The sequence below is a fragment of the Battus philenor genome, unplaced genomic scaffold (genome assembly GCF_028537555.1).
Source record: "Battus philenor isolate CCGP_79_NKW_IND1 unplaced genomic scaffold, ilBatPhil1.0.hap1 SCAF_1, whole genome shotgun sequence".
Classification (NCBI taxonomy): domain Eukaryota; kingdom Metazoa; phylum Arthropoda; class Insecta; order Lepidoptera; family Papilionidae; genus Battus; species Battus philenor.
The window spans coordinates 9678756-9694073 of NW_027181661.1; the positions used below are offsets into that span (position 1 = coordinate 9678756).

Here is a 15318-nt window from a genome sequence, read left to right on the forward strand (position 1 = left end):
CTTTTAAGAAGAGATTAGGACTTTTTGATTGATTTGTGATTTTTGTTTGTATTTTAATTACGTGGTTTTTTTGGTACTTATTCCTACTGTAGTTATTGATTTTAAACCAGTGAAAGTATGTGCTTTTAAAAATTGACCTCCATTGACCTAATCTTGCCTAGTTTTTAATCTTACCTTATAAATATAAGAAGATCGATAATATTAAGTTTAGCTTAAGTATTATTAAAATATGTTTTTGTAAAGATTTCAATATTAAAAACGAAATATAATTTTACTTACCGTTCAAAAATACATTTGGTTGTGTAAACATTATGTCATGGTGTTCGACGTCAAGATTCGTGCAATTTGTTTTGAGTGTTTTAGGGTGTTCTTCATTATAAGAAGTTACTTTCTCTTCAACAATGTTTTCTGTTACTTCAATTTCATTTGAGTATGTATATATTTCTTTTGGCTTTTGTTTATTCGGCTCATCTACTTTCAAAGGAGATTCGTTTTGTAGACTAAAAGTATCAGTCACAATCAGGGGTGATATATTTGCGGTTGTGACAGTTGTTATTTTGGATTGTGTTTTATGGGTAAGTAAATCATTCGCTTGCATTTCGGGAACATTTTCAATGCATTGTATGTGTGTCAAAGTCGTAAAATTCTCGTCAGCTTTAAATGATTGATTTAAATTAGAAACAAACACATTCTGCAAATTGTCCTCCTCTACGATTTCATAAATATTAATTTCTTCATTTTTATTTAAAGAACATAAAGCTTTCTGTGGCTTCATATCAATATCAAAATTTTTGTTGCACACAGACTCGTTTACCACCACATCGATTTGATTCAAAGGTTGGATTTGATCTGTGGTTAGAATGATATTATTTTCCTCAGCGATTTTGTTAACTTTTAATTCATTTTCAACTTCCCCTAAAATAATTTCAGTGAGTTCTACTGGAATTATTTCTAAAAATTTTTCATCAAGATTTTTAGGAATTCCAGTTTCTTGGATTTTAATAACTTGTGAATCTTCATGTGTGGTATTTTCTAAAACCGAATAACTTTTGTGTGTTTCTAAGTTGTATGTTGCTGTATTACTATCACGTTTGAGGTATTCAGAAATTTCGGATATGTTGTCTAATAAAACGTGTTTTAAATTAGAAACTTCCTGTAAGAATGTGTGTGTCTCTTCTGCGATTTCTTTATTAATACTTTCGATTGCAATTGGTTTCTGAAGATTTTCATCAGGATTTACTTCCGTCTGTTCAATTGATTTCATTTCTAGTATTCTTTGGTCTGCTCTGTTAAATTCTAAATGTTTGTGGTTAATATCTTCAGGTATTTCAGAACAGGCATATTCTGATGTAACATAGCTTCGGTTAAGCTCAAACTCATATTGTATTTTATTTTGATCTTGTTTGTGATTTGACAAGTTCACAAGACTTTCAATAGCATCTGGGGAAAAATTAACAACTTCTTTTAAAGCACCTTGAACCACTTTTGCTTTTTCTGTTCTCGGAATCGGAGTAATTAATGACTCTGGTATTTCTTGTTTATGCAACTCCTGTAACTGAATATGCTGCAATTCGTTAATGCTTGTTTTCGATTTAACTGTATCTGGTTTTTTGTGTACATCTAAAAGAGTTACATTTTCTATTACTTGCTGTTGTTCACCCTCTATACTTTCAGAAAAAAGTGGTAACTTGCGTGCATTTCGTAATATATCGTAATGCACATTGCTTTCATCAGCAAACTCAGACTTGGTTTCTAATACAGTAGTTTCTGTAGTATTGAAATGCTCAACAACGGAAATATCTAATACTTGTTTATCACTTTTCTGAATATCCTCAATATTTAACTTTCCTTCGTGCTCTCTTATATTAATATCTAATGTTGTTAGGTGACATTGTGAATTAACTTGTACATTTATTTCCTCATGTTTTGGCGTTATATTGTCTTCTAATTTATGTTCAGATTCTTTAATCAATATTTCTTGTACCTGGACTGAAGAATGTGTTTCAAACGTTTGTTCAAATGTTTTGGGGTGATCTATAAAAACTGGCTCAAATATTTTTTCTTGCTCAATACTTTCAACTTCTGTTACAGTGACATGTTGATCTTTTTCAATTTTACGAGAAGCATTTTGTACATTTTTTACAATTTCATCCTTCACATTTATTCCTTTTTCTAGAGATAGCACTTCTGTAACGTTTACAGATGTATTTAATTCAATACCTGTACTTGAATGCGCTTCTTTTGTAATTTCATTGATAGCAAAATCTTTGCTAATTTCTTCTGGTTTAACTTCATTTATTAAAAGCGGTTTCAAAGATTCAATGCCAATTTCCTTTGCTTCTATTGTCATAACTTCACTCAGTTTCAGATTTTCTTCAGATTCAGATGATTGCAAAATTTCAATGTTTAAATGTTTGAGTGTTTCTAAATTTATATTATAAATTGACGATTTAGGATTATTTTTAAGTTTTAAATACTGTTCTGTTTCTGCCGTAACATTTTCAGTAATATTTATAGAATCTAACGGCTTAACAATTACACCTGCTTTTTTAAGGCTGTGATCCATAATTGTAGATAAATTTTCCGCTTTTTCACTGACTAACGTCTCACTTATGCTTATACTAGATTGAACCATAACATCTTCCGCTGGCTTTATTGTTTTAATGTTTTTATCAATCACAACGGGCAAAGGCAGTTCGGATTCCGAAGGAATAACTTCAGTTACATTTATAGAGTTTATACCTTCAATAGAGCTTTTAATTTCATCTAATTTATTTGTAAGTGCTACGTCTCTTGTTTCCTCTTTTTCTCCAACAAATTCTTCCATATTTTGTGTTGCTTTATGGCTTTTATAGGATAAATCTGCTTTAATAAAATCTGTTTCTTTTGTTTGCAGATCTATAATGTTTTGAGTCGTCACTACTTCACAGCTTTGTACATGTTGTTGTTCTCCAATAGAAGTGTTTGCAGTACCAGTATGTATTTGGAATGATTTATCAATATTACTTTCGTTTTCAATAGTTTGTATTTCGATAATTTCTTTTGAAATCGCTTCAACAAAGTTTCCTTTTACTTGAATTTTTTTATCTATGTTTTTGTGTGTTAATTCTGTTTCATTGTCCATGCAAACTACTTCTAACCCATCTACTTGTTGTTTAATTAGATCATGAGTAAGTCTAGCGTGAAAAGAGTCCGGCTTCTTATTTTTTAAACAATCAACATTACTAGAGGTCAAAACCTCTGTATTAATTGCACCTTCTAGTGGTACAAACTCACAAGAAGATTTTTCAGCTTTTAAAATAGATGGTATTTTCATTTCTTTTTCCTTATCACTTACTTCTACAGAACTTGTTAAAACTGCTTGCGATTTAGTAAAATCTACTATGGCATTAGACTTTAACACTTGTTGGTTTTCTAAGATGGTTTCTTTATCTGCTGAAATCGTTTCAGTTTGTTGTACTATATTCAGCGAATCTGTAATTATACGTGAATTTTCAGTTTTGTCAATAGATTTTCGAATAGCCTCTGTCCCATGGTTAATAAAGATTTCATTTATTTCTGCAGTTTTTCCATATATGTCTATATTAGGTATAGCTTTTTTATAAGGCATTTCTACGTCTTCACTTTTCTCAAAAATATCAGAATGTGACAACGTTTCTAGAGTTTGTACACCATGTTTTTCAAGCACAGAAAATCCTGCATGTTGTTTGTCAGGTACAGTGGGAATAACAAGCTTTTTCTCAGTTTCTACCAACGTGTTAACGTCGTATTGGGGTACTTGAAGAGCTGTCATTGATACTGTTGATTTTTTCTTCAATTCATTTTGTTTCTGTTCTAAAATGCCTTCATGGACATGTACGAGCATTTCTTGTTGAGAAACAGCTTCAACAGGTATTCTAGATTCTTTGGCTGAAGCCGAATTTATATTTGTTTTGTCTTCTATATTAAGAGCTGTTATTTCTGGTTTCAGTTCTTCAATCATTACTGCTTCGTTCATATCGATATTTGGACAAGCTTTATAAGTTTTTGGGTTAATTGTTAATAAAGTTTTTTCTTTTTCATTGCAATCCGTTGTGTTCACCACAAGCTCTTTATAACCTATATTACCAACAGTAGCATGTTTAAACTTATCGGTTGTAACTACTTGTTTATTATATTCAACATCATCGTCAGCAATAACTTCAGAAGATATTGCAACTGGAAGGCTTGTAATACCTGTCAGTGCTATATATGTTTCGTTTGGTCGACTACCCTGGTAAATACCTTCTTTTTCATGCTGTAGTGTTTCACATATTGACAAGGATTCTTGCGAAGCAACAAATTCAGTACTAACAAATTTGACATCGGGTATGAAACTTTCTTCTAGAGTATTTTGGGTATCAAGCACATTGCTTTCATTGACCTGTAATTGTGTAAAAGTATTTGGAACAACTTTGGCTTCTTTATAGAGTGGTGTATGAAACTCTAATTTATTTAAGGAATGTGATGGATTAACTTCTGAAATAGTAGGTACTCGTTGCTCAAAATCAAATTCAATTCTAGTTAATTTTGATGGTATAGGTTGTTTTGGTTCAAAATATTCTTCATTTAAATTTGATAGAGTCTCAGTCACGTTTATGCTTTTATTGCTTATTATATTATGGTCTGCTTTTTCCTTGTGAAGTTTATTTTCATTTAATGTTTGCACCTGTTCTTGAGCAGTGGTTTGAAGTACTGTTATTTCTTTGTGACAGATTTGTTCTCCTGGTACTTTTTCTATAACATCAGTAACATCCTCTATAAAATTTATTTGGTCCGCAGTTGTCACTTCTTCTGATGTATATATTTTTAGTGGTTGGGCAGTTGACAATTTAGCTTGTATTACATCAGGCGCAGATTTTAAATGTAATTCGGATTCAAATTCTGAGACTTTGGTTTCTGTAATTGATACTGACAAATTGGGAATAATAGTTGTAGATATTTTTTTGGAATTTTTAATTATACAGGCTTGAGGAGATTCTTGTTCATGTACCAAGTGCGAGGTTATGACTTTTGCGTTCTCAGTTAACATTGTTTCTACTGCTATTTCGTCGCTCGTTTTTCCAGGCAATTTAAGCTCTTCTGCTGTTGAAACTTGCAATATTTCTGAAGTAATTATTGGTTCTATTGTTTTGACGTCTACATCAGCAACTACCGTTGGTTTTTCAGGACGAGTGAAGAAATCTTTTTCTTTTTCATTTAATAAAACTTCTTCCACAGTATTTTTATCCAGAGCAGAAATTCCAACTTGGGCACAAGTATTTACTAACGGTTTAATTGGTTCTAATTTCATCTCAGAATCACTAATATTAGTTTCCGATTGAAATTTATGCTGATGTTCATTGAAACCTATTCTTGCTTTTTTACCTAAAAATGTTTCAGGATTAAGTTCGGATTCTTTAGTATGAGGAGTTGTCATAAAATTATCTAAGCTAGAGTGTAAAATCATATTTTTGTTTATTATTGCCTTTGTTGGTTCATGATAAATAGGCAAATCTTCTTCTTTTTCATGTAGTTCGTTCACAGATACCATAAAACTATCTTTGCCAGTAATGTCCACGCTTGCTTCTTGTGTTCGAGGTAGTCTTATTGCTTTCAATGATCCCTCCTTTTCTTGAACGTCAGGAATTTGTGTAAAAAGTTGATTTGAAACAAGAATGTCTTTCCGAGCCATTTCAGTTGGCACAATCAACTCAGGATAATACTTTCCTGATTTATCTTCAACAAAAACTTCACCGACTTGTACAGATTCCAACAAGTTGAAATTTGGTTTAGTTTGTACAGGTTTTTCTAATATTTGCTCTGATAATTTGTATTCTTTATTTCCCTCTTTTACTTCAGTTACACTAATTTCATTTAGAGGAGACATAGATACCGACGCATATGATTTAGGTATTGGTACATTTTTTAAAGCGCCTTCTTTAATAGATGTTATATCTTGGGATACATTAACAGCATCTTGTAAAATGATTAATGGTTTTGCATGCTTCTTAGCGTCTTCGATTTTTTCTAGTTCATTTACTAATAAAACGTCGTGTATAGTCTCCGTTGTAACGTACCCATCTACGGCGACAACGTTCTCATGAGCTTTTGTTTCTGGATTGTGTTTTTCAATGACACTTTCGTTGACAGAATCTCCAGCATCAATTTCTATTACCTGCAGAGATTCTATTTCTGTAAAAATTGGTCGACCTAAGGCTTTTTGGGATATTTTCACATCAAGTTTTTCCTCTTTTTCGTTAATTTGTTGTGAGTCATTAACGAGAGGAAAAATTGTATGGAATTTAGCACTCGCTGTATGTTTTTCTTTAGATTTTATTGTTATATGTGCAGCTTGGCTCGCAGGAATAACTTCAATTTTATTATCATATACATCCGTTGGAATTGTTGATATAAACGGAATTACGTCCACTTCTAAAATAGCTGTGTCATCAATAAAAGAATTCTCTACTTCTTCCGAGGGATGCATTTCTTTGGGAGTTTTTGTAATATCTTTCATATTATCTTCGTGGATTAAGTTACCTACTTGTAAGTGTTTTTTGCGTTTGCCGTGTTCTTTTTCTTTGTCATCTGTGGAATTTGAGTATTGTAAATTAAAAAAATGAATAAAAGTATTATCTTTGAATTTACATCTTTAGTATATATAAGCAAAAAATAAATATTTATATTAATGTAGAAGCTGCACAAGCCTTTAATTTTTAAAGCTATATTGTAACATACAATGTTAAATGTGTCTAGAGGAACATTAGTTGTACTTACTCAAATAACAAAATAATTTGTTTGTTTTATTTTGCTAACGTGTCCAAATGTAGTGTAAACGCTTGAAGCCAAGTGCAGAGGTAAAGGCTGCATAAGGACAAAAGCACAATTTAAAAGCGAAGGTTAGATATATTAATTATTAACGCATAGCAACAGTTACTTGTGTATTCATAAATATAATCATTATTTTATTAGTCTACACAAGGATAATACACGATTCTTTTAAATAATCTTATTTTAAAAAATCTTATTTCTGTTGTTTTAATTTTTAATAAACTATACGTATAGCTCTAAATACCATTTTTTAATATTTTATCAATATAATTTTCCAATTGGTCAAATGAAAGTTTTAATAGTTGAATAAGCATGAACAAAGTGCCAGTGAAAAAATCCTTAGGGTCAATATTTATTATTTACCTGTTACGAAATCCTTGTTTATTTGTGATGAATCTGTAAAAAAATTGTATTAGAGCAATCAAATAACACAAAATATTATATGGTAGTTTGTATTTTTGATATTATACCTTCCAGTACTTTGGTTGTTATCACTTCAACGATATTTTCAGCAGCATTTTTCACCAAAACCTGTACAACAATATTTTACATCGTTATTAATTGCAGATAATAACAACAATGTTTAATGCGACACTAGCTTAATACCTCATGTGCTGTCTTAGATTCCCAAGACCGAGATTTGAAGTCTTCTGGATAAAAATGAGCTATTACTTCTTCAACTGATGAATGTTTCAACTCAACCATCTTTAAGAAAGCTTTAAATCCAACTTTAGCAGCAATAATATCTTCGTCTTGAGTAGTTTCTTCAGCAAGTATTTCAGTAACAAGTGCACCGTGACCTTGGCGTTCAACTAAATGAACTAAAGCAGATTGTGACTGCGGTATTCGTAATGCAGGAAAATATTGTGAGTCATACAAAGTTTCAATTTCTCGTATCGTTAGGCCATTTCTTAGCATAAACCCTATGTTCGCTAACTCTCTTAAGGGAAGTACACCTTGTCCAAATTCTTTAGCATTTATAACCTCAAGTAATTCATTAACTTCTGTGACCATACTATGATTTAATTCTTCTAATTTTTTTATAGATTGCTGTGGTTCAATTTCTATGTTTGGTAAGAAATGAACCTCTTCACTTTTTTCTTGATCTGAAATTAATTTATAATTGTTAGGTGATAGGACACTTTCTCTTATTTCTTCTCTTTTATTTTTTTTAATTAAATCTGTATCGTCAACTATTTTAATCGTTTCAGATTCAAATTTTTCGCCTTCGTGTTTTTGTAAAACCTTTTTAATACTTTGTTTTTTCTTCTCATCAATTTTAATATCTTGTGTTACTTTAGTTCCTTTTATAAATAAATCATGATCAGTTTTTTCTTCTTCGTTGTCATTTTCTTCTTTATATTGTTTGGTCGATTTACTGTTTATCTGTGTTTGTTTTTTGTCTAATACTGTTAATTTTGCATTGGTAACAGTAAATCCAATATCACTAATAGCCTTGCATGTGTAAGTTCCTTCTGAATGTTTAAAAGCTTTTTTTATTTTGCACGTAGTTTTGTTATTGTGATCTTCTATAATAAATTGGTGATCAGATCTTATGATTTTATCATCTTTATACCAAACTATATCTGAAATTAATAATAAAAATTAAATTATTTTTTTCATATTCTAATACCATAATAAAATCAGTGATATAGCATTACGAAAAAATTATCACTTTTACAATATTTATAGCTATTAAAAAAAAACTGAGCATTAACTCGAAATGTTTTGATTTTCAGTGGATTAAGTCTATAATATATATTTACTTCTTTATACAACTTACCTATTCGTTTACCTTGCAGTGGGAGTCTCCAGAAAAGAATAAGAAAAGACAACTTACCTGGTTTAGGATTACCACTGTAAACCGCTTCTAAAGTTATCGCTTCCCCTTCGACAACCTGTTGGTTTTGTAAATTCTTATCAAAAGTTGGCGTCGATCGGGTCTCTGAAAATTATCATTTATAGAAAAATACTTAATGAAATCTTAACATTTATTTCAAATTCACATAAACTTATAGTATTACCCATTAAAGATTGTAATTCTTCCATATGAGTCACCCATTCTGGTTTTGCATATATTGTTTTACCAATAATATCTGTAAATAAAGTATTCTTGAGAATCACTGCTAACATTTGGGCTTTAGAATAACATGACATGAAAAATATGTCTTTCAGATCTACAATATTTACGCTCATGTCGTAATGAATCATTACTAAGTTTACTCATTTAATTGCTGTAAAGTGATTGGAAAACTAGAAGCAAAACATATTGAAATATAGATATAGGTGTATGTATAAATAATCATTCTTAGTAGTCGAGACCCCATTTCCGCAAAGACCAATTAGCAATTCGAGACGTTTGGTTCCCTTTGGTGAACCTTTAACCTAAAATAATTACTCACACGAAGTAACAAACAAAAAATTTTTTATTTTCCTGTTACATCTATCTACACTAGAGTTTATTCAATAAAACAACGCCTGGTAATGAGCATGGCAAACTTCAAATTTTTCTCGTTTTTCTGCGACGATTTTCAAGTTCTAACTGTAAACTAATCTAACTAAAAATGGAGCGCGGATCCTGGTTGCGTTCTAATTTCATATAGGAAAATCTTATCTACATTTGAAGAAATAACATTTTACAATTTATTCAATAAAGAAAGATAGCTTGTGAAAAACATTGGACTCTATTACATTTTAAAAACTAAGAAGCACTAAAAAAAAATTATTATTAAAAATGTATTTTCTTCCGCCAATCTTTGGATTTTACGTGTTTTGTTATTTTTGGTAAATTAATGAAATTTTATTTCTACTTTACTGTATCGTATATTAAATTTTTCTAACTTACTTTCTACAGTAAGTGCAGCAATTGTAGCTGTAACACCTAAAGGATTAAAAGCTTCAAAAGTTATTTCACCAGTGTCGTCTTGATATATTTCAGGTATTATTAAAATAGATGTTCCATCGTCTAATTCTTCTATTTGATATTCTTGAGACTGTTTAATTTCTTCTCCATGTTTTAGCCACCTAACATTTGGTTTAGGTATTCCGATGGCTTTAGCTTCCAATCTATAAATATAAAAAGATGTGTCTTAAATACATGCCTAAAACATCAGAAATTAAAGTTTCTTCAACTATATTACCTAGTCATTTCGCCTTCAGTAGCAGATATAACTATTGGTAAAGCTTTTACAATCCGTGGGGCAAACTCTTCAATGTCACTTGTTTTCTGCAAAATACCAATGGAAATTATGAACTTTCTTAAAGACACGCAGATACATAGAGAAGCGTTTGCATAAATCTCTAATTCAGTGCCATCATTGGACATGGAAAAGATGTACATAACATTATTTCTAAAGGTATTTTTTTGTATGACATGTATGGGATGATATAGGTATTTCCGTCAATGACAATTCTAGAAATTAATGCGACTAAAGATTTTTAAAATCCACTTCATTTTAAAGTTGGGTTCTTCCAAAAGTTTAACTAATTTGAAAATCAATATATTTGTTTCTTATCCTGTACACCATTGAAGTGTTTCGTAAAAACTTCCATCATAATCAAAATGTTTTTGCTCTATTATATTTGTGTTGGTTGGTAGAAAATTATATAATTATTACTTTTATTTATAATTGCTATTAAAGCTTACTTTATCAAGAAATTAATGAACCTTGTCGATAAATATTTATGGCTCCAAAATGTGTCCCTATAATGATATCCAATGATTAACATTATAATGTCATTAAATTACATTATTAATCAGTGGATATGGAAGTGGATTTACACTCGGTGCCACAACTTCTCGTCCGGGATTTAACGAACAAAAGATTAGTAACGTGCATGTAAAACAAATGAAAGTGTCAGCTACATAACCCGACAAGGGCAAAAAACTTGTGCCAAAGTTGAAGACAAATAAGATAGCAAATAAACGAGGCTTTTAACGTAAATAAGGACAATTCGGCAAGTACACCACATAACATCCTGGACTTGAATAATTATTCATTAAGGACATGTTCCGTGCCCCTTATCAAACCGGTTGTCAGAGCGAAACGCAGAAATCTCCGACTAAACGGAACAAAAATAAACTACGATTAGTGGCTAAAGACAGAAAAGGTATTTTAATGAATAGGAGATCCCAATGTCATTCGGTGCAAAAAGTTCCCCGAAACAATTAATTCTAAGATGCACGCACTAATTCATATCCGTATTAATCTTCCTATCCGTATGTCATTATAGGTGATCTGGATAAAAGGGGAAAACTCCAAGTTACGTGGCTCTAGATTCAGTTGAAGTCATAATTATTAATTGCAAGTCTCACAAGTTCTGCGGAGTCAAAAGAATACGAATAATTCAAGTAAGAAGCAAAAGACAATAAGTTTACGAAAGCTGTCAGTAAAGGGTACTGAGGATCATTTATCTGATACTTTTCAAAAAGGAATAAACTAATTAAGGATCAAATGGGACCTCTAACCGTAACGGAACTAACAAACGCTGAGATCGATGCTAGTTCTAAATGATCCGGCAGAATACGCAGTGGAGCGGAGTGCTTTATGATCTGCCAACTTAAAATTCATTCAACTCAGCTGACAATGACAGCTGTAAGAGTTCTTAATCCATCGATAGTTTTGTAGTAGTGATAGATGACTCTCAGCGTTGCTACCGATAGTATAGATTACATAAATTATCTGACACTGTTGTTTGAAAACAATAGTACCGATAATACTATATTAAGTAATAACCATCAATCCTCTCGACTGTACGCCAACCATCGTGAGTTTAATGACTTACAATAGTATCGTTTTACAATAATAACCTATTTATAGAGTTATACTGTTCTCCCTTACTGGGCCACTGTTACTCTAGCATCATGCCAGTATTGCTAATAGCTGTTGCCGATTAGTTAAAATGACAGGTAAGTTATTGAAAGGCAAACATATCACAATTTATTAATACATAGCGTGTACATAGCTATCGATATATCAATACTAGAAATAATATTAACGTTAAACAGCTATCTAATATTTTCGAAATTATTTTTATATAGATATGATTGGCCCATATTATATTACACAATAGTTAACGATAATATCGAACTCAACTATCGATATACTATGGGCAACTTTATCTGAAATATTAAAGTTCGTGTAACAAAATAGTAAAATAGCGAATGTGGGCATTATTATTTGCAACCGAGTTCTTTTTCACGTTAAAAAACTAGCTTACCTATAAGAGATATTTGTAATTTAATAAGATCTCTGCATTGTTAGGCAATTAATCCTAAATCCATGATGAATAAAAACATGCCATGTCACAAATTTTAAGACATTTGATTTTGATGGGAAATAATTAATGTAGCAACAGATTACCTAGTAACTATGCATCCACTCGTTTCGGTGCGAAACGATGAACAGTTTATGTATAGCGCCGAAAATAGAACAAAAAGATAATCAAGAATAAGTATTCACTACTAGTGATTAAGAATCAAATTGACAAGTTTAAACAGGAATTTTCTTCCTCGAGGGCAGAAAGAACGGTGAAAGGAACCATTAATCAAAAAGAGTATCCTCCATTAGTCTTTAGAAGAAAATACCAGTAGTCAGTTGAAGCCCCCTGCAAGACATAGCCTCAAAGATCGCAACAACTGGTCTTTGCTGCCCACATCCAGCTTCCAGCGACCTTGTCAATCGCAGTATGCTCTTCTTATATGTTGCCAGAGCCCATAATCATTGGATTATATATTCTTCATATTGTAATCCAATATATATTCTATATCAATATATAGAATATTACATCCAAGTCAATATAAATTATTTAAAAAATATCTTACATATATTTAATGTATTATAAATATACTTTTTTAATTGTATTTTCAGAAATCATAAAGAAATTGTAATTTTAATTAAAAATCTAGTATAATATGCTGATGAAGAAAATTAATAAGTAACTGAAGAACTTATTAACTATGACTATGTAGGTTTAAAATATATTGGAATAAAACACAATTATCTCAAAATATTGTGAAGTACCAATATAAATTTTAAGACTTTACTAGTAAGTACTATTGGTAAGTACCAATGATCCATAAACACTTTATCATGTGAAATATTGACAGAAGGTAAATTAAGATTAAAAGAAAACATGAAATATCTAGAAGGGGAAAACATAAGGGAGTTTAAAAATAAGAGATGAGTTAAGAAGATAGGCCAAAACTCATGATTAAAATTGATTAAAAAAATATTATAAGGCCCAATAAAAAAAATTAATGCAGAACTTGATTTGATAATGCCTTAAAGATAAAAGGATTTTATTTTGAAGGATTTTTCAACCTTTCATGGTAAGGAGGGAGTTGAATAAAATGAGGGAATTGAATGAAAGTAATGAAGAATAAAAGTAAAATAGATAAAGGAACAAAACAAATGCAGAATTATAAATATAGGCCTAATAAAATCTAGTTCATGCCATACAAAGAAGACGACCTTAATTTTTTTGGTATTTAATTTAGATTTCATTTTTGTATTCCTTTATAATATTAATCATGGAAGAAAGAAAGAGATTAATCCATTTTGAATTCAAGTTATATTAACCATAATAATAATTAACTAACAATTAAAAGATATACTGTTTGTTAACTAAATTTAAGTTTAATTATTTTGCAACTGGGAACTACCTTTAAATTTTATAATAAGAACTTAAAAAGTATTTTTTATTAAATTTTTTTATGTTTAACTAAAACAAGATTTAATACTTAAATTACTGGTGCTACACCATTATTAATGTTTTGTCATTTGAAAATGTGGTCATTACAATCATTATAAGCTGATTAAGGTAAAAGATTTTAAAAATAATGATATGGCTAAGGTAATCAGGCATAAAAAGAATAACCAGCTAAAGCCCCTTGTTTAATTTACTGGAAATGAAAATATTTTAATAAAATATTTTCCTTGAAAAAATTGTGTACGAAACACATAAGTAGCCTTACACCTTCATGAAACCTATACAAATTAATTAAAAAGAGACTTGTAACATGATGTCTTCGTTCTATGAGAAAAGTAGACTATTCGCCTTTGTATTACAAAACGAAGACCCCAAGGTTCGCCTCAGTAGCTTCGACGTTTTGGCCAGTCTCAAGTGCTTCGTTCGTTAACTCTCTTTACTACAGACAACTGGTATTGTTTCACTTCCCTGCTTCCGTGTTTATAAAAATTAGTAGTCTAGGGTCTGTTCTACACTAAATAGTTTTTACTACCAAGTACAACTTGGATCGATAGTTACTGTTCTGTTATTTAAATTAAATCTAACATACCAAAGCTATTCAAAAAGAGACGTCAACAACGTCATCTCCATAGCGAAGGAGAAAGCAGATCGTCAGCTCTTGTATAACAAAACGAAGTCACTAACGGTCGCCTCTGTAGCTATGACTTTTTGGCCAGTCTCAGTTACTCCTGCTTGGTTTCTTTCTATTTTTGTACTGGGGGCCCGATACCGCTCTCCCTCTCCGTGCCTCCGTGTTAATAAAAACATTCTAGTATAGGACAGGTAATTACCAAGTAAAATTTGTGATGGCAGATTCAGTTTTGTTACTTAATTGACTACAACAGTTGGACTTTAATTATTGGTATACTTATTACATTTGACAAATGTCAAAACCGTTCCGTTTGTGCATATTGTAATTTCGCATATTTAAATAAAAGAAAAATACGATTCTCATGTAGTGAATATGGATGGAAGTGTGGCTCCTCGTTACCAAGCTAAACTCCAATTATGGTTATGAGGTTTAAGTTGAATGTTGAAATGAACAAAAATCTATGACGAACAATAATTTATCATACACGGAATTATATAGAAATATATGTGTATCATTTTTACATGATAATTTTGACCTGATTTTATTAAGATGCTGTATATTTGTTTACGAAGAATTACTATTAATTACAAATAAAAATACCTCGTCACTGAAAACATCTTCTTCAGAAGCGCTGGGTACATATTCATAGGCTAAAAAGAAAAAAAATACATCATGATAATTTATTTTTAAACTTAGGTACAATTTCTTATACACCTGTCATATTAATAATCGTTGATCTTGCAAATTAGTACGCCTATATCTTATTGCAATTTATCATAAAATTAGATTTTCATTTATCATATTTTTTTTATATTTTAGCCTGTTTAAGAAATTGTACTTAAATTGTTAATATCAACATCCATAAAGCAAAAAAAGCTAAACGCTAAGCATTTTCTGTGATCTAATAAATTTGTGTAGCATAACCAAAATTCAAAAGCCATTTTACTTTTAATGTACTGATTGATCTACAAATATATTTCCAAAATAAGTACTGGTTCTAATTTTAAACATATTACAAAAAAAAATTCATAAGTTCTTACACAGATGCATGGCAAGTGTAAAACTACGAAAGTTATTTTGGTATTGTTATTTAGGAAACGCCTTTTCCTTCTTTTTACGTTTCAGACATGCAGTTCAATATTATC

The 15318-nt window shown here is 30.6% G+C and overlaps 1 protein-coding gene across 2 annotated transcripts in view; it reads right to left on the minus strand.

The window, feature by feature from the left end:
- Positions 1-15318, minus strand: part of sls (sallimus) — a 91325-nt gene that overhangs the window by 43091 nt on the left and 32916 nt on the right. Inside the window, exons 24-32 of one of the 2 annotated variants that reach the window (XM_068777866.1) lie at positions 14774-14823; positions 9972-10057; positions 9677-9897; positions 8856-8927; positions 8672-8776; positions 7438-8417; positions 7302-7362; positions 7195-7227; positions 280-6588 (exon numbers count right to left, since the gene is read on the minus strand). In XM_068777866.1, the coding sequence (XP_068633967.1) occupies positions 280-6588; positions 7195-7227; positions 7302-7362; positions 7438-8417; positions 8672-8776; positions 8856-8927; positions 9677-9897; positions 9972-10057; positions 14774-14823 (7917 nt within the window). Of the gene's footprint in view, positions 1-279; positions 6589-7194; positions 7228-7301; positions 7363-7437; positions 8418-8671; positions 8777-8855; positions 8928-9676; positions 9898-9971; positions 10058-14131; positions 14425-14773; positions 14824-15318 lie in introns of those variants that run through there. The other variant, XM_068777874.1, reaches the window with a different exon arrangement.